Source organism: Triticum aestivum, chromosome 7A (genome assembly GCF_018294505.1).
Source record: "Triticum aestivum cultivar Chinese Spring chromosome 7A, IWGSC CS RefSeq v2.1, whole genome shotgun sequence".
NCBI classification, from domain to species: Eukaryota; Viridiplantae; Streptophyta; class Magnoliopsida; order Poales; family Poaceae; genus Triticum; species Triticum aestivum.
Window position 1 is genome coordinate 740825039 of NC_057812.1, and position 25166 is coordinate 740850204.

The 25166-nt window shown below is 44.4% G+C and overlaps 2 protein-coding genes and 1 pseudogene across 2 annotated transcripts; 2 read left to right on the forward strand and 1 right to left on the reverse strand.

The window, feature by feature from the left end:
- Window positions 1-15897: 15897 nt before the first annotated feature.
- Window positions 15898-18842, forward strand: LOC123149903 (uncharacterized). The gene is made up of 2 exons (XM_044569693.1): window positions 15898-17230; window positions 18490-18842. Exon 1 carries the CDS (start codon window positions 15955-15957, stop codon window positions 17224-17226), a length of 1272 nt encoding a protein of 423 aa, XP_044425628.1. The 5' UTR covers window positions 15898-15954; the 3' UTR covers window positions 17227-17230; window positions 18490-18842.
- Window positions 18843-19862: 1020 nt separating this feature from the next.
- LOC123153964 (uncharacterized) lies at window positions 19863-24052 on the forward strand (annotated as a pseudogene).
- LOC123153965 (uncharacterized) lies at window positions 22002-22527 on the reverse strand. The gene is made up of 3 exons (XM_044572813.1): window positions 22468-22527; window positions 22175-22254; window positions 22002-22038 (listed from the first exon to the last, which is right to left on the reverse strand). Exons 1-3 carry the CDS (start codon window positions 22525-22527, stop codon window positions 22002-22004), a joined length of 177 nt encoding a protein of 58 aa, XP_044428748.1.
- Window positions 24053-25166: the final 1114 nt, after the last annotated feature.

The following is a 25166-nucleotide window of genomic DNA, read 5'->3' on the forward strand; positions in this document are numbered from 1 at the left end:
GAATGGATTTCTGGAAGAAGTGTTGTATATGATGCGACCGGAAGGTTTTGTCGATCCAAAGGGAGCTAACAAAGTGTGCAAGCTCCAGCGATCCATTTATGGACTGGTGCAAGCCTCTCGGAGTTGGAATAAACGCTTTGATAGTGTGATCAAAGCATTTGGTTTTATACAGACTCTCGGAGAAGCCTCTATTTACAAAAAAGTGAGTGGGAGCTCTGTAGCATTTCTGATATTATATGTGAATGACATATTACTGATTGGAAATGATATAGAATTTCTGGATAGCATAAAGGGATACTTGAATAAGAGTTTGTCAATGAAAGAACTCGGTGAATCTGCTTACATATTAGGCATAAAGATCTATAGAGATAGATCAAGACGCTTAATTGGACTTTCACAAAGCACATACCTTGACAAGATTTTGAAGAAGTTCAAAATGGATCAAGCAAAGAAAGGGCTCTTGCCTGTGCTACAAGGTGTGAAGTTGAGTCAGACTCAATGCCCGACCACTGCAGAAGATAGAGAGAAAATGAAAGATGTTCCCTATGCTTCAGCCATAGGCTGTATCATGTATGCAATGCTGTGTACCAGACCTGATGTGTGCCTTGCTATAAGTTTAGCAGGGAGGTACCAAAGTAATCTAGGAGTGGATCACTGGACAGCGGTCAAGAACATCCTGAAATACCTGAAAAGGACTAAGGATATGTTTCTCGTATATGGAGGTGACAAAGACCTTATCGTAAACGGTTACGTTGATGCAAGCTTTGACACTGATCCGGACGATTCTAAATCACAAACCGGATACGTGTTTACATTAAACGGTGGAGCTGTCAGTTGGTGCAGTTCTAAACAAAGCGTCATGGCGGGATCTACATGTGAAGCGGAGTACATAGCTGCTTCGGAAGCAGAAAACGAAGGAGTCTGGATGAAGGAGTTCATATCCGATCTAGGTGTCATACCTAGTGCATCGGGTTCAATGAAAATCTTTTGTGACAATACTGGTGCAATTGCCTTGGCGAAGGAATCCAGATTTCACAAAAGAACCAAACACATCAAAAGACGCTTCAATTCCATCCGAAATCTAGTCCAGGTGGGAGACATAGAGATTTGCAAGATACATACGGAGCTGAATGTTGCAGACCCGTTGACTAAGCCTCTTCCACGAGCAAAACATGATCAGCACCAAAGCTCCATGGGTGTTAGAATCAATATTGTGTAATCTAGATTATTGACTCTAGTGCAAGTGGGAGACTAAAGGAAATATGTCCTAGAGGCAATAATAAAGTTATTATTTATTTCCTTATATCATGATAAAAGTTTATTATTCATGCTAGAATTGTATTAACCGGAAACATAATACATGTGTGAATACATAGACAAACAGAGTGTCACTAGTATGCCTCTACTTGACTAGCTCGTTAATCAAAGATGGTTATGTTTCCTAACCATGGACAAAGAGTTGTCATTTGATTAATGGGATCACATCATTAGTTGAATGATCTGATTGACATGACCCATTCCATTAGCTTAGCATCCGATCGTTTAGTATGTTGCTATTGCTTTCTTCATGACTTATACATGTTCCTATAACTATGAGATTATGTAACTCCCGTGTGCCGGAGGAACACTTTGTGTGCTACCAAACGTCACAACGTAACTGGGTGATTATAAAGGTGCTCTACAGGTGTCTCCAAAGGTACATGTTGGGTTGACGTATTTCGAGATTAGGATTTGTCACTCCGATCGTCGGAGAGGTATCTCTGGGCCCTCTCGGTAATGCACATCACTTAAGCCTTGCAAGCATTGCAACTAATGAGTTAGTTGCGGGATGATGTATTATGGAACGAGTAAAGAGACTTGCCGGTAACGAGATTGAACTAGGTATTGGATACCGATGATCGAGTCTCGGGCAAGTAACATACCGATGACAAAGGGAACAACGTATGTTGTTATGCGGCCTGACCGATAAAATATCTTCGTAGAATATGTAGGAACCTATATGAGCATCCAGGTTCCGCTATTGGTTATTGACCGGAGACATGTCTCGGTCATGTCTACATTTTTCTCGAACCCGTAGGGTCCGCACGCTTAAGGTTACGATGACAGTTATATTATGAGTTTATGCATTTTGATGTACCGAAGTTGTTCGGAGTCCTGGATGACATCACGGACATGACGAGGAGTCTTGAAATGGTCGAGACATAAAGATTGATATATTGGAAGCCTATGTTTGGATATCGGAAGTGTTCCGCGTGAAATCGGGATTTTACCGGAGTACCGGGAGGTTACCGGAACCCCCGGGAGCTATATGGGCCTTAGTGGGCCATAGTGGAAGAAGAGGAGAGGCGGCCAGGGCTGGGCCGCGCGCCCCTTCCCCCTAGTCCGAATAGGACAAGGAGAGAGGGGGCCGGCGCCCCCCTCCTTCTCTCTCCCTCTTTTCCCACCTCGCGAATCCTATTCCAACTAGGATTGGGGGGGGAGTCCTACTCCCGGAGGGAGTAGGACTCCTCCTGGCGCGCCCTACGATGGCCGGCCGGCCTCCCCCTCTTGAACCTTTATATACGGAGGCAGGGGCACCCCTAGAGACACAAGTTGATCCACATGATCATATTCTTAGCCGTGTGCGGTGCCCCCTTCCACCATAGTCCTCGATAATATTGTAGCGGTGCTTAGGCGAAGCCCTGCGACAGTAGTACATCAAGATCGTCACCACGCCGTCGTGCTGACGGAACTCTTCCCCGACACTTTGCTGGATCGGAGTCCGGGGATCGTCATCGAGCTGAATAAGACTATTCCTGAGCTCTTCGCAATGCTGAAAGCTGCGGAGGTAGAAATCAAAAAGGAGCATCAAGTGTTGATGGTCAACAAGACCACTAGTTTCAAGAAAAAGGGCAAAGGGAAGAAGAAGGGGAACTTCAAGAAGAACAGGAAGCAAGTTGCTGCTCAAGAGAAGAAACCCAAGTCTGGACCTAAGCCTGAAACTGAGTGCTTCTACTGCAAGCAGACTGGTCACTGGAAGCGGAACTGCCCCAAGTATTTGGCGGATAAGAAGGATGGCAAGGTGAACAAAGGTATATGTGATATACATGTTATTGATGTGTACCTTACTAGAGCTCGCAGTAGCACCTGGGTATTTGATACTGGTTCTGTTGCTAATATTTGCAACTCGAAACAGGGACTACGGATTAAGCGAACACTGGCAAAGGACGAGGTGACGATGCGCGTGGGAAATGGTTCCAAAGTCGATGTGATCGCGGTCGGCACGCTACCTCTACATCTACCTTCGGGATTAGTATTAGACCTAAATAATTGTTATTTGGTGCCAGCGTTGAGCATGAACATTATATCTGGATCTTGTTTAATGCGAGACGGTTATTCATTTAAATCAGAGAATAATGGTTGTTCTATTTATATGAGTAATATCTTTTATGGTCATGCACCTTTGAAGAGTGGTCTATTTTTGATGAATCTCGATAGTAGTAACACACATATTCATTATGTTGAAGCCAAAAGATGCAGAGTTGATAATGATAGTGCAACTTATTTGTGGCACTGCCGTTTAGGTCATATCAGAATAAAGCGCATGAAGAAACTCCATACTGATGGACTTTTGGAACCACTTGATTATGAATCACTTGGTACTTGCGAACCGTGCCTCATGGGCAAGATGACTAAAACAGCGTTCTCCGGTACTATGGAGAGAGCAACAGATTTATTGGAAATCATACATACAGATGTATGTGGTCCGATGAATATTGAGGCTTGTGGTGGATATCGTTATTTTCTCACCTTCGCAGATGACTTAAGCAGATATGGGTATATCTACTTAATGAAACATAAGTCTGAAACATTTGAAAAGTTCAAAGAATTTCAGAGTGAAGTTGAAAATTATCGTAACAAGAAAATAAAGTTTCTACGATCTGATCGTGGAGGAGAATATTTGAGTTACGAGTTTGGTATGCATTTGAAACAATGCGGAATAGTTTCGCAACTCACGCCACCCGGAACACCACAGCGTAATGGTGTGTCCGAACATCGTAATCGTACTTTACTATATATGGTGCGATCTATGATGTCTCTTACTGATTTACCGCTTTCGTTTTGGGGTTATGCTTTAGAGACGGCCGCATTCACGTTAAATAGGGCACCATCAAAATCCGTTGAGACGACCCCTTATGAACTATGGTTTGGCAAGAAACCAAAGTTGTCGTTTCTTAAAGTTTGGGGTTGCGATGCTTATGTGAAAAAGCTTCAACCTGATAAGCTCGAACCCAAATCGGAGAAATGTGTCTTCATAGGATACCCAAAGGAGATTGTTGGGTACACCTTCTATCACAGATCCGAAGGCAAGACATTCGTTGCTAAGAATGGATCATTTCTAGAGAAGGAGTTTCTCTCGAAAGAAGTGAGTGGGAGGAAAGTAGAACTTGACGAGGTAACTGTACCTGCTCCCTTATTGGAAAGTAGTACATCAAAGAAAACTGTTTCTGCGACACCTATACCAATTAGTGAGGAAGCTAATGATGATGATCATAAAACTTCAGGACAAGATACTACTGAACCTCGTAGATCAACCAGAGTGAGATCCGCACCAGAGTGGTACGGTAATCCTGTTCTGGAAATCATGCTGCTAGATCATGTTGAACCTACAAACTATGAAGAAGCGATGGTGAGCCCAGATTCCGCAAAGTGGCTTGAAGCCATGAAATCTGAGATGGGATCCATGTATGAGAACAAAGTATGGACTTTGGTTGACTTGCCCGATGATCGGCAAGCAATTGAGAATAAATGAATCTTCAAGAAGAAGACTGACGCTGATGGTAATGTTACTGTCTACAAAGCTCGACTTATCGCAAAAGGTTTTCGACAAGTTCAAGGGGTTGACTACAATGAGACCTTCTCACCCGTAGCGATGCTTAAGTCTGTCCGAATCATGTTAGCAATTGCCGCATTTTATGATTATGAAATTTGGCAGATGCATGTCAAAACTGCATTCCTGAATGGATTTCTGGAAGAAGAGTTGTATATGATGCAACCGGAAGGTTTTATCGATCCAAAGGGAGCTAACAAAGTGTGCAAGCTCCAGCAATCCATTTATGGACTGGTGCAAGCCTCTCGGAGTTGGAATAAACGCTTTGATAGTGTGAGCAAAGCATTTGGTTTTATACAGACTTTCGGTGAAGCCTGTATTTACAAGAAAGTGAGTGGGAGCTCTATAGCATTTCTGATATTATATGTGGATGACATATTGCTGATTGGAAATGATATAGAATTTCTGGATAGCATAAAGGGATACTTGAATAAGAGTTTTTCAATGAAAGACCTCGGTGAAGCTGCTTACATATTAGGCATAAAGATCTATAGAGATAGATCAAAACGCTTAATTGGACTTTCACAAAGCACATACCTTGATAAGATTTTGAAGAAGTTCAAAATGGATCAAGCAAAGAAAGGGATCTTGCCTGTGTTGCAAGGTGTGAAGTTGAGTCAGACTCAATGCCCGACCACTGCAGAAGATAGAGAGAAAATGAAAGATGGTCCCTATGCTTCAGCCATAGACTCTATCGTGTATGCAATGCTGTGTACCAGACCTGATGTGTGCCTTGCTATAAGTTTAGCATGGAGGTACCAAAGTAATCCAGGAGTGGATCACTGGACAGCGGTCAAGAACATCCTGAAATACCTGAAAAGGACTAAGGATATGTTTCTCGTATATGGAGGTGACAAAGAGCTCACCGTAAGAGGTTACGTTGATGCAAGCTTTGACACTGATCCGGACGATTCTAAATCGCAAACCGGATACGTGTTTACATTAAACGGTGGATCTGTCAGTTGGTGCAGTTCTAAACAAAGCGTCGTAGCGGGATCTACATGTGAAGCGGAATACATAGCTGCTTCGGAAGCAGCGAATGAAGGAGTCTGGATGAAGGAGTTCATATCCGATCTAGGTGTCATACCTAGTGCATCGGGTCCAATGAAAATCTTTTGTGACAATACTGGTGCAATTGCCTTGGCAAAGGAATCCAGATTTCACAAGAGGACCAAGCACATCAAGAGACGCTTCAATTCCATCCGGGATCTAGTCCAGGTGGGAGACATAGAGATTTGCAAGATACATACGAATCTGAATATTGCAGACCCGTTGACTAAGCCTCTTCCACGAGCAAAATATGATCAGCACCAAGGCTCCATGGGTGTTAGAATCATTACTGTGTAATCTAGATTATTAACTCTAGTGCAAGTGGGAGACTAAAGGAAATATGCCCTAGAGGCAATAATAAAGTTATTATTTATTTCCTTATATCATGATAAATGTTTATTATTCATGCTAGAATTGTATTAACCGGAAACATAATACATGTGTGAATACATAGACAAACTTAATGTCACTAGTATGCCTCTACTTGACTAGCTCGTTAATCAAAGATGGTTATGTTTCCTAACCATGGACAAAGAGTTGTCATTTGATTAATGGGATCACATCATTAGTTGAATGATCTGATTGACATGACCCATTCCATTAGCTTAGCATCCGATCGTTTAGTATGTTGCTATTGCTTTCTTCATGACTTATACATGTTCCTATCACTATGAGATTATGTAACTCCCGTGTGCCGGAGGAACACTTTGTGTGCTACCAAACGTCACAACGTAACTGGGTGATTATAAAGGAGCTCTACAGGTGTCTCCAAAGGTAGATGTTGGGTTGGCGTATTTCGAGATTAGGATTTGTCACTCCGATTGTCGGAGAGGTATCTCTGGGCCCTCTCGATAATGCACATCACATAAGCCTTGCAAGCACTGCAGCCAATGAGTTAGTTGCGAGATGATGTATTACGGAACGAGTAAAGAGACTTGCCGGTAACGAGATTAAACTAGGTATTGGATACCGACGATCGAATCTCGGGCAAGTAACATACCGATGACAAAGGGAACAACGTATGTTGTTATGCGGTCTGACCGATAAAGATCTTCGTAGAATATGTAGGAGCCAATATGGGCATCCAGGTCCCGCTATTGGTTATTGACCGGAGACGTGTCTCAGTCATGTCTACATTGTTCTCGAACCGTAGGGTCCGCACGCTTAACGTTACGATGACAGTTATTATGAGTTTGTGGCACCGCCGTTTAGGTCATATCAGAATAAAGCGCATGAAGAAACTCCATACTGATGGACTTTTGGAACCACTTGATTATGAATCACTTGGTACTTGCGAACCGTGCCTCATGGGCAAGATGACTAAAACAGCGTTCTCCGGTACTATGGAGAGAGCAACAGATTTGTTGGAAATCATACATACAGATGTATGTGGTCCGATGAATATTGAGGCTTGTGGTGGATATCGTTATTTTCTCACCTTCGCAGATGACTTAAGCAGATATGGGTATATCTACTTAATGAAACATAAGTCTGAAACATTTGAAAAGTTCAAAGAATTTCAGAGTGAAGTTGAAAATTATCGTAACAAGAAAATAAAGTTTCTACGATCTGATCGTGGAGGAGAATATTTGAGTTACGAGTTTGGTATGCATTTGAAACAATGCGGAATAGTTTCGCAACTCACGCCACCCGGAACACCACAGCGTAATGGTGTGTCCGAACATCGTAATCGTACTTTACTATATATGGTGCGATCTATGATGTCTCTTACTGATTTACCGCTTTCGTTTTGGGGTTATGCTTTAGAGACGGCCGCATTCACGTTAAATAGGGCACCATCAAAATCCGTTGAGACGACCCCTTATGAACTATGGTTTGGCAAGAAACCAAAGTTGTCGTTTCTTAAAGTTTGGGGTTGCGATGCTTATGTGAAAAAGCTTCAACCTGATAAGCTCGAACCCAAATCGGAGAAATGTGTCTTCATAGGATACCCAAAGGAGACTGTTAGGTACACCTTCTATCACAGATCCGAAGGCAAGACATTCGTTGCTAAGAATGGATCCTTTCTAGAGAAGGAGTTTCTCTCGAAAGAAGTGAGTGGGAGGAAAGTAGAACTTGACGAGGTAACTGTACCTGCTCCCTTATTGGAAAGTAGTACATCACAGAAACCTGTTTCTGCGACACCTACACCAATTAGTGAGGAAGCTAATGATAATGATCATGAAACTTCAGAACAAGATACTACTGAACCTCGTAGATCAACCAGAGTAAGGTCCGCGCCAGAGTGGTACGGTAATCCTGTTCTGGAAATCATGCTACTAGATAATGATGAACCTACGAACTATGAAGAAGCGATGGTGAGCACAGATTCCGCAAAATGGCTTGAAGCCATGAAATCTGAGATGGGATCCATGTATGAGAACAAAGTATGGACTTTGGTTGACTTGCCCGTTGATCGGCAAGCAATTGAGAATAAATGGATCTTTAAGAAGAAGACTGACGCTGACGGTAATATTACTGTCTACAAAGCTCGACTTATCACAAAAGGTTTTCGACAAGTTCAAGGGGTTGACTACGATGATACCTTCTCACCCGTAGCGATGCTTTAAGTCTGTCCGAATCATGTTAGCAATTGCCGCATTTTATGATTATGAAATTTGGCAGATGGATGTCAAAACTGCATTCCTGAATGGATTTCTGGAAGAAGTGTTGTATATGATGCGACCGGAAGGTTTTGTCGATCCAAAGGGAGCTAACAAAGTGTGCAAGCTCCAGCGATCCATTTATGGACTGGTGCAAGCCTCTCGGAGTTGGAATAAACGCTTTGATAGTGTGATCAAAGCATTTGGTTTTATACAGACTCTCGGAGAAGCCTCTATTTACAAAAAAGTGAGTGGGAGCTCTGTAGCATTTCTGATATTATATGTGGATGACATATTACTGATTGGAAATGATATAGAATTTCTGGATAGCATAAAGGGATACTTGAATAAGAGATTGTCAATGAAAGAACTCGGTGAATCTGCTTACATATTAGGCATAAAGATCTATAGAGATAGATCAAGACGCTTAATTGGACTTTCACAAAGTACATACCTTGACAAGATTTTGAAGAAGTTCAAAATGGATCAAGCAAAGAAAGGGCTCTTGCCTGTGCTACAAGGTGTGAAGTTGAGTCAGACTCAATGCCCGACCACTGCAGAAGATAGAGAGAAAATGAAAGATGTTCCCTATGCTTCAGCCATAGGCTGTATCATGTATGCAATGCTGTGTACCAGACCTGATGTGTGCCTTGCTATAAGTTTAGCAGGGAGGTACCAAAGTAATCTAGCAGTGGATCACTGGACAGCGGTCAAGAACATCCTGAAATACCTGAAAAGGACTAAGGATATGTTTCTCGTATATGGAGGTGACAAAGACCTTATCGTAAACGGTTACGTTGATGCAAGCTTTGACACTGATCCGGACGATTCTAAATCACAAACCGGATACGTGTTTACATTAAACGGTGGAGCTGTCAGTTGGTGCAGTTCTAAACAAAGCGTCATGGCGGGATCTACATGTGAAGCGGAGTACATAGCTGCTTCGGAAGCAGAAAACGAAGGAGTCTGGATGAAGGAGTTCATATCCGATCTAGGTGTCATACCTAGTGCATCGGGTTCAATGAAAATCTTTTGTGACAATACTGGTGCAATTGCCTTGGCGAAGGAATCCAGATTTCACAAAAGAACCAAACACATCAAAAGACGCTTCAATTCCATCCGAAATCTAGTCCAGGTGGGAGACATAGAGATTTGCAAGATACATACGGAGCTGAATGTTGCAGACCCGTTGACTAAGCCTCTTCCACGAGCAAAACATGATCAGCACCAAAGCTCCATGGGTGTTAGAATCAATATTGTGTAATCTAGATTATTGACTCTAGTGCAAGTGGGAGACTAAAGGAAATATGTCCTAGAGGCAATAATAAAGTTATTATTTATTTCCTTATATCATGATAAAAGTTTATTATTCATGCTAGAATTGTATTAACCGGAAACATAATACATGTGTGAATACATAGACAAACAGAGTGTCACTAGTATGCCTCTACTTGACTAGCTCGTTAATCAAAGATGGTTATGTTTCCTAACCATGGACAAAGAGTTGTCATTTGATTAATGGGATCACATCATTAGTTGAATGATCTGATTGACATGACCCATTCCATTAGCTTAGCATCCGATCGTTTAGTATGTTGCTATTGCTTTCTTCATGACTTATACATGTTCCTATAACTATGAGATTATGTAACTCCCGTGTGCCGGAGGAACACTTTGTGTGCTACCAAACGTCACAACGTAACTGGGTGATTATAAAGGTGCTCTACAGGTGTCTCCAAAGGTACATGTTGGGTTGACGTATTTCGAGATTAGGATTTGTCACTCCGATCGTCGGAGAGGTATCTCTGGGCCCTCTCGGTAATGCACATCACTTAAGCCTTGCAAGCATTGCAACTAATGAGTTAGTTGCGGGATGATGTATTATGGAACGAGTAAAGAGACTTGCCGGTAACGAGATTGAACTAGGTATTGGATACCGATGATCGAGTCTCGGGCAAGTAACATACCGATGACAAAGGGAACAACGTATGTTGTTATGCGGCCTGACCGATAAAATATCTTCGTAGAATATGTAGGAACCTATATGAGCATCCAGGTTCCGCTATTGGTTATTGACCGGAGACATGTCTCGGTCATGTCTACATTTTTCTCGAACCCGTAGGGTCCGCACGCTTAAGGTTACGATGACAGTTATATTATGAGTTTATGCATTTTGATGTACCGAAGGTTGTTCGGAGTCCTGGATGACATCACGGACATGACGAGGAGTCTTGAAATGGTCGAGACATAAAGATTGATATATTGGAAGCCTATGTTTGGATATCGGAAGTGTTCCGCGTGAAATCGGGATTTTACCGGAGTACCGGGAGGTTACCGGAACCCCCCGGGAGCTATATGGGCCTTAGTGGGCCATAGTGGAAGAAGAGGAGAGGCGGCCAGGGCTGGGCCGCGCGCCCCTTCCCCCTAGTCCGAATAGGACAAGGAGAGAGGGGGCCGGCGCCCCCCTCCTTCTCTCTCCCTCTTTTCCCACCTCGCGAATCCTATTCCAACTAGGATTGGGGGGGAGTCCTACTCCCGGAGGGAGTAGGACTCCTCCTGGCGCGCCCTACGATGGCCGGCCGGCCTCCCCCTCTTGAACCTTTATATACGGAGGCAGGGGCACCCCTAGAGACACAAGTTGATCCACATGATCATATTCTTAGCCGTGTGCGGTGCCCCCTTCCACCATAGTCCTCGATAATATTGTAGCGGTGCTTAGGCGAAGCCCTGCGACAGTAGTACATCAAGATCGTCACCACGCCGTTGTGCTGACGGAACTCTTCCCCGACACTTTGCTGGATCGGAGTCCGGGGATCGTCATCGAGCTGAACGTGTGCTAGAACTCGGAGGTGCCGTAGTTTCGGTGCTTGATCGGTCGGGCCGTGGAGACGTACGACTACATCAACCAAACGCTTCCGTTGTCGTTCTACAAGGGTACGTAGATCACACTCTCCCCTCTCGTTGCTATGCATCACCATGATCTTGCGTGTGCGTAGGAAAATTTTGAAATTACTACGTTCCCCAACAGGTGGCCCCCCTCTGGTACTTCTTGCGCTCAGTATTTTTTATATATTCTGGAAATAACTTCCATGAAGTTTCGGGACTTCTGGAGCTGTGCAGAATAGGTCTCTAATATTTTCTCCTTTTCCAGCCCAGAATCCCAGCTGTCGGCATTCTCTCTCTTCATATAAACCTTGTAAAATAAGAGAGAATAGGCATAAGTATTGTGACATAATGTATAATAACATCCCATAATGCAATAAATATCGATATAAAAGCATGATGCAAAATGGACGTATCATGGGGAACCAAGAACAAGAAAATCAGCAGGATATTTAACCTTCCCACACAAGACTTCAACATCTCTAACAATCCGAATTGGTGAAATAGTATCTCTATTGGCAAGCTTAATGGTAACATCAATAACTTCTATCTCAGCGGGTGCAATATCATGCATAATTTCTTTGTATAAGGAATGGGGTATTGCACTTGCACTAGCACCCATATCACATAAGCCATGATAGCAATGATCTCCTATTTTAACAGAAATAACAGGCATGCCTACAACACAGGTCTATGTTTATTTTTAGTATCAGGTCTAGCAATTCTAGCAGTATCATCACAGAAATAAATAACATGCCCATCAATATTATCAGCCAAGAGATCTTTAACCATAGCAATATTAGGTTCAACTTTAACTTGCTCAGGGGGTTTGTGTGTCATAATATTACTTTTGTTGACTACAGTTGAAGCTTTAGCATGATCCTTTATTCTAACAGGGAAAGGTGGTTTCTCAACATAAGTAGTAGGAACAATAGGATCATTATAAGTGGCAGTCTTTTCTTTAACTTTAATAGGTGCAACTACTTTTACTTCAATGGGAGGATTATATTTAGACCACTTCTCCTTAGGGAGATCAACATGAGTAGCAAATGATTCACAGAAAGAAGCTACTATCTCAGAGTCAAGTCCATATTTAGTGCTAAATTCGAAAGAATCGGTATCCATAAAAGATTTAACACAATCAAACTTAGGTGTTATACCTGACTCCTTACCATCGACGAGATCCCAGTCTTCAGAGTTGCGTTTAATTCTTTCCAATAAATCCCATTTGAATTCAATAGTCTTCATCATAAAAGAGCCGATACAAGAAGTATCGAGCATGGAGCGATTACTGAGAGAAAGCCGAGCATAAATTTTTTGAATAATCATTTATCTTGAGAGCTCATGATTGGGGCATGAATATAACATTGACTTAAGCCTCTCCCAAGCTTGAGCGATGCTTTCTCCTTCGCGAGGCCAAAAATTATATATATAATTAGGATCACGATGAACAAGATGCATAGGATAAAGTTTTTGGTGAAATTCCAATTTCAATCGCTTATAGTCCCATGATCCCATATCATCACATAGCCTATACCATGTCAATGCATCTCCCTTTAAAGATAAAGGGAAGACCTTCTTCTTGATAACATACTCGGGCATACCTGCAAGCTTAAATAATCCACAAACTTTATCCACATAGATTAAGTGTAAATCGGGATGCAATGTTCCATCTCCTGTAAAAGGATTAGCTAGCAGTTTCTCTATCATACCCGAAGGAATTCCAAATTAACATTTTTAGTAGGTTCAGTAGGTTGAGGGGTAGCTAATTGTGGTTCCGGACGAGGTGAAGATACCCCGAACAAACCCCTCAAAGGATTATGTTCCATAGTAACAAGTGACAGTAAATTTCAGCACACTATATAAATTTTTTCCTTACCAAATTCCACCTACCAAAGGCGCTTCACTCCCCGGCAACGACGCCAGAAAAGAGTCTTGATGACCCACAAGTATAGGGGATCTATCGTAGCCCTTTCGATAAGTAAGAGTGTCGAACCCAACGAGGAGCAGAAGGAAATGATAAGCTGTTTTCAGCAAGGTATTCTCTGCAAGCACTGAAATTGTCGGTAACAAATAGTTTTGTGATAAGATAATTTGTAACGAATAACAAGTAATAAAAGTAAATAAGGTGCAGTAAAATGGCCCAATCCTTTTTGTAGCAAAGGACAAGCCTGGACAAACTCTTATATGAAGGAAAGCGCTCCCGAGGACACATGGAAATTATCGTCAAGCTAGTTTTCATCATGTTCATATGATTCGCATTCGGTATTTTGATAATTTGATATGTGGGTGTACTGGTGCTTCGGTACTGCCCTTACTTGGACAAGCATCCCACTTATGATTAACCCCTATTGCAAGCATCCGCAACTACAACATAAGTATTAAGGTAAACCTAACCATAGCATGAAACATATGGATCCAAATCAGCCCCTTACGAAGCAACTCATAAACTAGGGTTTAAGCTTCTGTCACTCTAGCAACCCATCATCTACTTATTACTTCCCAATGCCTCCCTCTAGGCCCAAACAATGATGAAGTGTCATGTAGTCGACGTTCACATGACACCACCAGAGGGATGACAACATACATCTCATCAAAATATCAAACAAATACCAAATTCACATGACTACTTATAGCAAGACTTCTCCCATGTCCTCAGGAACAAACGTAACTACTCACAAAGCATATTCATGCTCATAATCAGAGGGGTATTAATATGCATAATGGATCTGAACATATGATCTTCTACCAAGTAAACCAACTAGCATCAACTACAACAAGTAATCAACACTACTAGCAACCCACAGGTACCAATCTAAGGTTTGGATACAAAGATTGGATACAAGAGATGAACTAGGGTTTGAGATGAGATGGTGCTGGTGAAGATGTTGATGGAGATTGACCCCCTCCCGATGAGAGGATCGTTGGTGATGACGATGGTGATGATTTCCCCCTTTCGGAGGGAAGTTTCCCCGGTAGAACAGCTCTGCCGGAGCCCTAGATTGGTTTCGCCTCGTGGCGGCGGAGTTTCTTCCCCAAAGCTTGCTTATAATTTTTTCTCGGACGAAAGACCTCATATACCAGAAGATGGGCATCGGAGGGCTACCAGGGAGCCCACGAGGCAGGGGGGCGCCCCCCACCCTCGTGGCCAGGGTGTGGCCCCCCTCTGGAACTTTCTTCGCTCAGTATTTTTTTATATATTCTGGAAATAACTTCCGTGAAGTTTCAGGACTTTTGGAGCTGTGCAGAATAGGTCTCTAATATTTGCTCATTTTCAGCCGAGAATCCCAGCTGCCGGCATTCTCCCTCTTCATGTAAACCTTGTAAAATAAGAGAGAATAGGCTTAAGTATTGTGACATAATGTGTAATAACAACCTATAATATAATAAATATCGATATAAAAGCATGATATAAAATGGACGTATCATCGATCAAACGTGTGTTTATGTTGTGATGAGCTATTGACTTTCGTTCACCGAACATCTTGTATTTTTCATGTGGACCGTGGCATGTAGCATGTGTCATGTTTTTCATTTGGACCGTGGAATGTTTGCATGTACCATTTTTATTAGAACCATTGATAATAGTACTTGTAACAGAGCATGCTTGTTGTTTTGTGTAATCTAGTTGCACTTTTCCTCCGTGAGCTTTTGAAATTGTAAAAATTGCATTTTTAATTGTAATATAGTGGTTTTGCAAACCTTGTGTATCAATCCCTGCGTACCAAATAGGTGAGGGGTTTGGGGCTTGGGGGAATTTGAGAGGATTGGGTGAAAGGAAGGGATTCACCAAAACCCCTGCAATCCCCCCCCCCCCCCCAAAACCTCTCAAATCCCCTGAAACCCCACGTTTCATGATGCATTTAACAATATTGATTTCATATTATGAATCTTAATATTTTATTCTATAAACTTAGTCAAAGTTAAGAAAGTTTAACTTTGACCAAATTTTATATGCAGACTAAAAAGAAACGGAGGAAGTATTAGTGACACGTACATATAAAGTATACGTTTTGGACATCAAAGTATAGCTGGCCAAACGGGACGGGCCAAACAGGCCAGCCCGCGAGCACGCCGGCACGACACGGGCTAAATGGGCCGTGCCCGGCATGTGGCACGCCTTGGGCCTGGAGCCTGGGCACGCGAGCTGGCACGGCACGATCCGTTTAATTTTTTTATATAATTTTCAAAAAAATTACATATGTATACCTAAAATATAGCCTAATAGACCAAAAACCAGCCCAAAAGGTTAAAAATGTGCAGCCCAGCGTGCTAAACGGGCCATCAAACCGACCCATTTACTAATCAAGCCGTGCCTGGGCCAAAGAGCAGCGCCCGTGGGTCGGCACGGCCCGGCCCGGCTATTAAACGTGCCATGGCGGGCCGTGCCGGGCCAGGCATGATTAGCACAGGCCGTGCCGGGCCGGCCCGTTTGGCCAGGTCTGCGTCAAAGTGGGAGCAGGCAGGTATACGTTTTCCACCTGAAGAAACGGAAATACCAAACCCCCAAAGTAAAATCAATCCCCTCCTCCGTTCCACTCCACCCCAATGGCGTCGCCGGAGCCGCCCTTCCCCGATGCCCCTCCGCCGCCGCCCTGCCCCGACGCCCCGGCGGCTCCGCCCTGCATCCCCGGCACCTTGCCGGCCTTGGAGGCGCAGGCGACCCTCCCGGGCCACGTCACGGAGGAGATCCTCCTCCGCCTCCCCACGGCCGCCGACCTCGCCCGCGCGTCCATGGCCGGCCCCGCCCTCCGCCGCATCATCGCCAACCACACCTTCCTCCGTCGCTTCCGCACCCTCCACCCGCCGCCTCTCCTGGGTATACTCTCGGATCCCTTCTTCCCAGCCCAGCCGCCCCACCCCTCCGCCGCCGCCGCCGGAACACTCGCAGGCACCGACTTCTCCTGCTCATTCCTCCCCTCCCGCGAGCAGCGGTGGCGTCGCTGCGACTTCCGCGACGGCCGCGCCCTCCTCTGCATCGACACCGACGGCGGTGCCATGGTGAGGGACGTCGCCGTCTGCGACCCGCTGCACCGGCGCTACCTGCTGCTACCTCCCGTCCCCCAGGGCCTGCCCGATCTGGTCCATCACTTGGATCCTTTCCTTGCTCCTGCCGGCAGAGACACTGCTGCGGGCGCTCCCTTGAGATTCAAAGTCATGTGCTTGGCCCAGTACCACACCCGCTTGGTCCTCCACGTCTACTCTTCATCAGGCCCCCATGCCGGACAATGGCGCACCGTCACATTTGATGGCTGGGCCGCTCTCCTCGCAGGAGTCAGTGTCCATGTGCGATCCTCTGTTGCGTTCGGAAAGCGCTACTACGCGCACGGGTGCTTCTGTTGGCCGATATGTGCGATCAACAAGTTGCTCTTGCTCGACACAGCTACCACCGAGTTCTCCTCCGTCGATCTCCCGCCTGATCTCATGAATCACCAGGTGGCCTTTGTGGAAGCAACCGAAGGGCGGCTTGGGATGTTCGCTCTCAGCCAAGTTCCCACACACCTCGTGCCTCGCCTCCGGTATTCCATTTTGGTTTGCACCGGGGATGACCCAGGGCGGTGGGAAAAGAAAAAGGTGGTCACATTGTCCCATGATTACTGCTATCAGATCATTGGTGTAGCTGGGGGGTACCTGCTCCTATATCTGGTTACAGACAACCCAGATTCGTTCCCTCCGGGTAAAGTGCCGGACCCGGGCTGCTTTTCACTGAATCTTCGCACTATGGATCTTGAGTGCTTCTCTCGGAATAGAGATATACTGCCATTGCTGGGCCAACTGTATTCGGGCTTCCCGCGATACTTGTCTCCACCAACTATTTGAAACGGTAAGCTTGCTCCTAGTTTTTGCCTCTATTGTTCATATGCAGTATAGAGGGTCGACATTGCTATATGATCCAAGTATTAGTTAGTTTGGTGGTACTGTGCTCTGTCATTCTGCTAATCTTAGCAAACAGTCCTAACTTCAGAGGGGCTGTGCATTGTAATCCCCGGTCACCTTTTGGCATTTAGATGATATTCTGATGGTTAATTTATAGTAAAAAGTATGCAAATAGAATGATATGAAACTCAGAATAGCAAGAAATACTTCTTTCACATCTTGAGGCTGACATACAAATAAATGCAAGAAATCATCAAAGCAGCGTCATCATATCCCTAATATGCTATTGTAACTTGGATTTGGACACAAATTAGCTAGTTCTAGTTTAGTTATTTATGTCTTGCAACATCAATTTGAGTTTTCTAGTTCTTAATTTTATCCATCTGTACCCTTCGCTTCTGCGAGGTCCTTGTTCTCATGTCATTCCCGGTGTATGCCACTAAGTAGTAGTAGATTAGATTGTGTAAAGACTGGGTATATATCGCGGCATTAGTAGCAGCAAGCACCACCTGTCATGATCAACAATAACACTTTACAACCGTCTATTTCTGAATGCTGTTGTGCTTTGTTGTGCGCCCCATGTCTGATGAATGCTCATTGGGGTTGTGGTAGTGTGAGACTCACGGTTCAGTTTTTATTTAAAAAAAAATGGTGCTCACCACCACTAATGATATAATACCCTGTGTCCTGTGCATGACAGCAGTTTATGACTTTATGTGTTGATGATGGATTCCTATTTTGCATGTCCTCGTGCATCTATTAGTTGGCCATTCCGCTTATACACAATGATAAGCTCCAATCTACTAGCAGTTTGTGTCATTCCACTTACTAGACATTATAGTATAGCTTCACACCTGCATAAAGAGTGCTGGTATGGTACCTCCGGTGGTGCTGGGATAGATACTCGCAGTGGCTTGGATATAATTTGAAGAGGATTTAGTCCCTTGGCTTACTGTCATTTTTTGTGTCCATAGCATCCAGATTGACACTGTTTACATGGTTGCTTAACTTGATCAGAGAAGTTTGTCCTTGAGCAGCAATTACATGGTTGATTAACTTGATTAGATAAGTTTGAAGGCCCAAACGAATTTTCGTCAGTATAATATATGAATGTATCCTGTTGAGTATCTGAAATTATATATTTTCGTTGTGTCTGATTAACTAGAGTGGTTGGTTTCTGACCACACACTGTTATCATCATTGCAGGGCTTAATCTGCTGGGTACAGGACCAATTGACTCCATTTGGATTGTTCTTGACTTGATCCATCTCATATAAGGCAGTGCCAAGCCCGGTAATTGATGGAGTGCCTAGCAGCAGCAGCAGTGATTAAGTTGCTTTGTTCCTCTTATTTGGTGGACTGGATGGAACCATGTATGTATGTATATATGTATGCACATCGTGTTAATTCTGGCTAGCACGTGTAAGTGTCCTGTTGTTCCGTTAACTTGTATGTTTCATTTCATCTTGACGCTCAGTAATGTACTACATTGTACTCATGGACCACATCAGGGAGAAGAAATCTTCATTCTTTCTCCTTTTTGCGGGAAAGGAGGCCTCTTCCTTCGCTTGCGCCTATTGCTATTGATAAGAATGCGAGGTTTATAGACTGGACCCACATCAGTAACGAGTTGGAGTAATTGTTGATTCTGAAGAAATACAAAGCTTCTTTTTGCTATACTGGACTAGTTGGTTTCTGATCACATACTATCATTGGATTGCATATGGGACTTATTCTGCGCCAGGCTGCTTACATACAACTGCAAGAAAAGATGGATGACACACACACACACGCCCACACATTTGCCTGTTCTCCATGTGTCTTGTTTCATTTATGACCTTATGTCTTCAAACAATCTCTTCTTAAATCTGTTGGATTTGATTAATTAGAGAAGGTCATGTTTGGGACTGCTCCATCCCACCAAAATCAGCTGTATCAAAATCGGTTCATGACTCTCCAGTTGTTTGCTCCTCTAGTTGTTTGCTGGACAAGGCTGCGATCTGGGGGCACATCTAGGTGAAGTGAAAAATTGTAGATCAGATGTTTTGTTTTGAGTAATATATAGTAACCCCGTATGCTGATGTTTTCCTTAATCCAATGTATATTCATGTGTACGACACTCGAACCACACGTACATGGGTTCAAGTGTAATATTGTATTTTTTTTTAAAAAAAGGTACAAACCTTGGCGAAAAAAACAATTGCTCAAGGGGGACAAATGTTGGGCTTTCAAAACATGGTCCATTAGAAAAACTAGGGGCACGATTGACATTTGTTGGCAAATTTTTCTCATTCTTGAAGTAGAAGCTAGCTGAAAGGAGAACTAGGTAAACTTGGATGTGGAATTGTGGATCATTGCAAGTGGTTGGCACCTCTGTGGGGTGGGGTGGTGCCTGCCCTCCTGGATGTACATGCACTTCCTACCTACACAACCGACCATCCTCCCTTAGCCCTCATACAGTTCCTTCCTCCGCCGCACTAGTAGGATATAGAGACGTTTTCCTCCAGCAGAAACGGGAAGCCAAACCCCCAAAGGACACTCTCAATCCTCTCGTCCGTTCCCCACTCCACTCCACCACAATGGCGTCGCCGGCCATGGAGTCGCAGGCGAACCTCCCGGACCACCTGACGGAGGACATCCTCCTCCGCCGACCTCGCCCGCGCCTCCATGGCCGGCCCCTCCCTCCGCCGCATCGTCGCCGACCACTCCTTCCTCCGTCGCTTCCGCACACTCCACCCGCCGCCTCTCCTGGGTATACTCTCGGACTCGAACCCCTTCCTCCCAGGCTCCCAGCCCAGCCGCCCCACCCCTCCGCCGCCGCCGCCCGAACCCTCGCCGACACCGACTTCTCCTGCTCCTTCCTCCCCTCCTGCGAGCGGCCCTGGATTCGTCACGACTTCCGCGACGGCCGCGCCCTCTTCTGCGTCGCCCCCGACGGCGACGACCGCGCCCTGGTGAGGGAGGTGGCCGTGTGCGACCCGCTGCACCGGCGCTACCTCCCGTCCCGCAGGACCTGTCCGATCTAGTCTATCACCGGGAGCTTTTTCTTGCTCCTGCCGGCGGAGACGAGGGCGCTGACATTGCTGCGGACGCTCCCTTGAGATTCAGAGTCATGTGCTTGGCCAAATACCAGACCCAGCTGGTCATATTCGTCTTCTCTTCGTCGGGGGGCTGTGCCGGACCATGGCACGCCATCCCATTTGATGGTTGGAGCGCTCTGGTCGCAGGAATCAGTGACCATGCGTTCGGAAGGCGCTACTACGCGCACGGAAGCTTCTGTTGGGCGATTCCTGGGATCGACAAGTTGCTCATGCTCGACACTGGTACCATGGAGTTCTCCTCCCTCAACCTCGGTCCTGATCTCCAGGGTCGTCAGGTGGCCTTTGTGGAGGCAAAGGAAGGGAGCCTTGGGATGTTTGCACTGGGGATGGCCCAAGGCAGTGGCTAACGGATGATGTAGTCCCATTGCCTCATGATTATAGCTATTACATCCTTGGTGTAGCTGGGGGATACTTACTCCTACATGGGTCCCCGGACGATGACCCGGACACATTCCCTTTGTTTGAACCGCCAGAGCCCAACTGCTTTTCACTGAATCTCCAGACTTTGAAGGTTGAGCGCTTCTGTGGGACTGATCTCATGATGCCATTGCGGGGCCTACTGTATGCGGGTTTCCCGCCATCCTTGTCTCCACCAACTATTTGAAGGGGGTAAGCTTGCCCTTATTTATTTATTTCCATGTATTGTCCATGCCATATATAGGATCCACACTGCAATATGATGCAAGTATTAGCTAGTATAGCATCCAAAATTGCTGGGTGATTAGCTTTAAATTAAATTCCATGTGTTTCCGATGTCATGCTGACGCTCTTATGCCCAGTAAAATGTCTGTCCTTGAACTGCAACCTTGTGGTTAATTAACTTAGTGATGAACATTTGTGTCTATTCAAGTATCTGAAATTAGCTAGTGTAGATGTTTTCGTTGCATCTAATTAACAAGTGTAGATGTTTTGCAGGGCTTGATCCGCTGCGTGTGGGACTCATTTTGTGTCAGGCTGGCTGCTGGTGCTGATCAATGCAAGGAAGGATGACACATACATCAAGCAATTGCCTGTGTTTGGCTTCTTGACTCAGAGTCCCGCCTCCTGTCCTTTTGATGTCCTCAAATCCCACATGCATGCTACATGTTGGTTGATTTGGCATGTGTGCATCTTGAGCGCGTTCATATTAGATGGCCGACCTGCCTCATATATATTAGGTGGGGTCTGCAGACTGCAGTCTCCCTAGCTACTGTTAATTTGCATGTTTTCTACCATGTAGTCTCTCTTGCTTGTCTTGCTAGCAGTGCCAAGTCTAGTACTAAGACTAGTCGTAGTAGTAGTAGTAGTAGTATGTATGAATACCGTGTTAATCCTTGCATGGTGCGTACGGGCAAGTGCCCTGCCGTTACCCTGGATGTTCCATTTAATATTAATGCTTAGTAACCTACATGCACTCCCGGATCACATCAGGGTTCCTTCATCTGTGCCTATTGTGTATTTTCATTGATGAAAAGCTTTTGGTTAACGCCAGCATGGCAAATCTGCTTATTTTTTATAAAAATGGAAGGTTTTTTTTAACACCAATGTGGCAAATCTGCTTATATTATCTGAAATGGAGATACCAACACAGCCAGAATTTGAGCCGAATCATAATCTACATACAGTTTACATGAAGCATTACAATTCTCTGTAATTGTAGTACATCTGTGATAGTCTGAATCAAGGGACATAATGATCAGAATTATCACGGCTAAATCTAGGACTAGCTGAGCTAAAGTGTGAGCCTCAATGTTTGCAGACTATTGAGATATTGAAAACCTGAACTGAATCCGGGTCTGATGGTACACAACACAAGTCTGTTAATAGGCCGGCCTCTGGTTTCCCAACTGAATCTGCTTTTGCTGTCAAAGTTGCTAGAGGCAAGTTGTCTCTTGAGAATGGCTGTTCCCTGAAGGTGCCGTCTTTCACAGCAAAGTAGCTGCAAGTTTTAGACCCCGAGATTCCGCTCGAAGAGCTCAACTGGCCTGGAAGTAATACAGCTATGATTTTGGCTTCCAACCTGTTATCACCTTATTTGATCTGTATATAACCCTGCTTTTGTGTTTCCATCACTAGTTGTGGGGTCTTGTTCCTTCCATGCAGCATCTGTGAGTATCCTGTTTATTGTAGGCAGCTTGAATATGTCCATTGTCGATCCCTGCATGAGGCAATTTGTGCCTTGAATTTATTTTTTTACTTTCGGCGTCCCCTTGAGTTTGCTCTCTGATATTAGCTTTCTCCTCGAGAGAAAAGCAATTTGTGATTGCTTGTGCTGCTTAGAAGAGACATGTATATGAGTTTCCTTTTTTCCTTCTTTGATATAACCTGTTATTCCACATGAACGTAAAGATATTGCTTAAGAGTGGGCATGTGGGTGATTTGAGCTAGCAAGGTGAAGAATGATACTCGTAATGGAATCAAAGTTTTGCAAACGAATATAAGCTTTAATATATTTGCCTGCTCATGTGAAAGGACAGATAAAAGGAATGTGCATCTCATCTTTCTTTAGACCACAGCTTGAACAAGATTTGCCTATGTGAATAGTTTATTTGCCTGCTCTCTTACCTGTTGGAAGGATTTCCTTGCCAGCCTCCATGCAAAGGTTTGAACTGTAGCAACTGAAGTATATCTGTCTCTTGCTTTCCAAACAGCTCTTTTGAACCTGTAGAGAGAGGTCTGGGCTAGGGCTCTCCCTCTGCCTCCATTATCTGTGAACAGAATCTATGTGCACTTTTGGAACAGAACTTTCCTGTAGGTGTTAGTTTCCAGCAAAGAAGATCCCTCGCTGCTAGTTTGAGCAATAGAAGGAAGAATTGCTGAGAAGATTGTGTTTCATAATGCTAAGGTTGATGTTCCAAAGATAGGCCTGATACAACTCAGCCACAGAGGGGCCTCAGCTGCTTCAGTATGTTCTCAATGCGGCTTTCCTTGCTTCTTTGTGTACCCATATCTGGACGCCGCAGGCACACCAGGGTGGAGATGTGGACCTGATTTCTACAGCACACAAGCCCTCCGAGACTTTGCGAGGTCAAAGGTAAGGTTTAAGGGTTAGTATGCTCATCTCAGTAATCCTATATTACTCGGCATGAATATAAATAAATTGTTGATAACTCAATCTGAAGCTTGATTACATGTTAGGCAAGAACCCACTGCTACGTACATTGTCGGTTTTGGAAACAAGTACCCCGAACGTGTTCATCACAGAGGGGCATCGATCCCTTATGACAGTGTTAAGTATGGGTGCAAAGGAGGTACAGAATGGAAGCAGAGAGTAAGAAGGCAAACCCTAATATCATCGTCTCGTCAGAGCAATGGTTGCAGGTCCTGACAGGCATGATGGCTTCAAAGATGTCCGCGATGACTACAACTACACGGAGCCTTCTCTTGCAGCAAATGCTGGTCTGGTTGCAGCACTGATTTCCCAACCTGATGTTGGCACTGCAGGCAAAAGTAGTTGAGTTGATAAGAACACAATCTTCTCAGCAATTCCCCCCAGACAGAAAGGAGACAACGTAAGCTTACATAGCTTCTAAATTCTGAACCTCTTGAAAATTGCATGCATGATGAAATTGATGATCAGTATCAAACAAGCAATCCGCCAATCATGGACTATAACTTGTGAGCGATTTCTTAAACTAATTCTGGGATCCTTGTTATTCATATGCAAAGGTTCTTCCTTCCTGTTGAAATGCTAGGCCTTCAACTCAGATTGTACAGGAGCGACGTTCTCGTCCTAGCAAAGGATTTCTGTATCCTTGATACATACGGCTCGTTTCATCTTATTTCACTCATCTATGATCTATGTCTTCAATCCTAATACAGCACAGCACACGACTAATGGCCAATTCGCTGTAGCCATCGTCCATGGTAGTTAAGCTCTGATATGCACGACGACAGCGCTTCCCGTACCATCATGCATGCATTCCCTCGCCTTCCTCAAGATCTCTGCAGCCTCCTTAACGTTGCGGCCAAACTCTTGAGCATCTGAACCCACACCGGCACCACCCTCATCATCATCTGTAAGTGGTTGTTCCTCGACACTGGTGGTGGGGCTGCACACGAATTCATCAGCCGGCATCCCCCGTGCTCCACTCACTCGGCTCTCACTGCCATCGCAGCGCTCAATCTTCAACCTGTATGACCTGTCCCGGATCTCGAGCGTCCTCTCCAGCAAAGAGGACTCCGCGGATTCAACGGCGGCAAACCTGCCGCCTTCTTCAAAGGAGCCATCATTTCGCACCCTGCTGCCACGGCCATACCTATGCTTTGACACCAGCCTCTCCAGCCGGTCGTCGTTTTCCTGCCCACTCTCAGAACTGAACCCTGCATCCTCAAACCTACCGGCAGCATCCTTGGCATAGAACGGCAATTGATTCGGTCGAATTGTCGTTCTATCAGACCATAATGAAAACGCAATTTCTGTTTTTCTTAGAGGCCAATACGATATTACTCCTTTTCCCCATAATTGAATTTTTTTGAAAGATTACTTCCGAATTTAGTTGTTTTTCTAGTGAGCCCCGATAAAGCTCCCAGACGGCGTTTTGTTAAACAAGGTCCTCGATAACTGGACATGAAAACTCATTTGTTATTTTATTGAAATTTCATTTTACACAATTAATTTCATTGTATTTACATTACAAAATACATGGAAATTAAAATTGAATTAAACTACAGAATAAACAAAGTAAAATCAACTAAAGTACCACAAAAATGGAATTTCATCAAAATCTATATATTTTTGTATATATATTATTTATTTATTGTTTTGTATATTTATTTATTTATTTATTGTTTTGTATCTAG

What these genes read in the sequence shown, in the direction of transcription:
- LOC123149903 (XM_044569693.1), top strand. Translation starts at nt 15,955, where the DNA reads ATGGCGTCGCCGGAGCCGCCCTTCCCCGATGCCCCTCCGCCGCCGCCC.
- LOC123153965 (XM_044572813.1), bottom strand. Translation starts at nt 22,527, where the DNA reads ATGCAGGGATCGACAATGGACATATTCAAGCTGCCTACAATAAACAGG. An exon ending in TAAACAGGATACTCACAGAT is followed by an intron (nt 22,255 to 22,467) that starts GCTGCATGGAAG and finishes GCCATTCTCAAG; the next exon opens with AGACAACTTGCCTCTAGCAA. An exon ending in CGGCCTATTAACAGACTTGT is followed by an intron (nt 22,039 to 22,174) that starts GTTGTGTACCAT and finishes CCCTTGATTCAG; the next exon opens with ACTATCACAGATGTACTACA.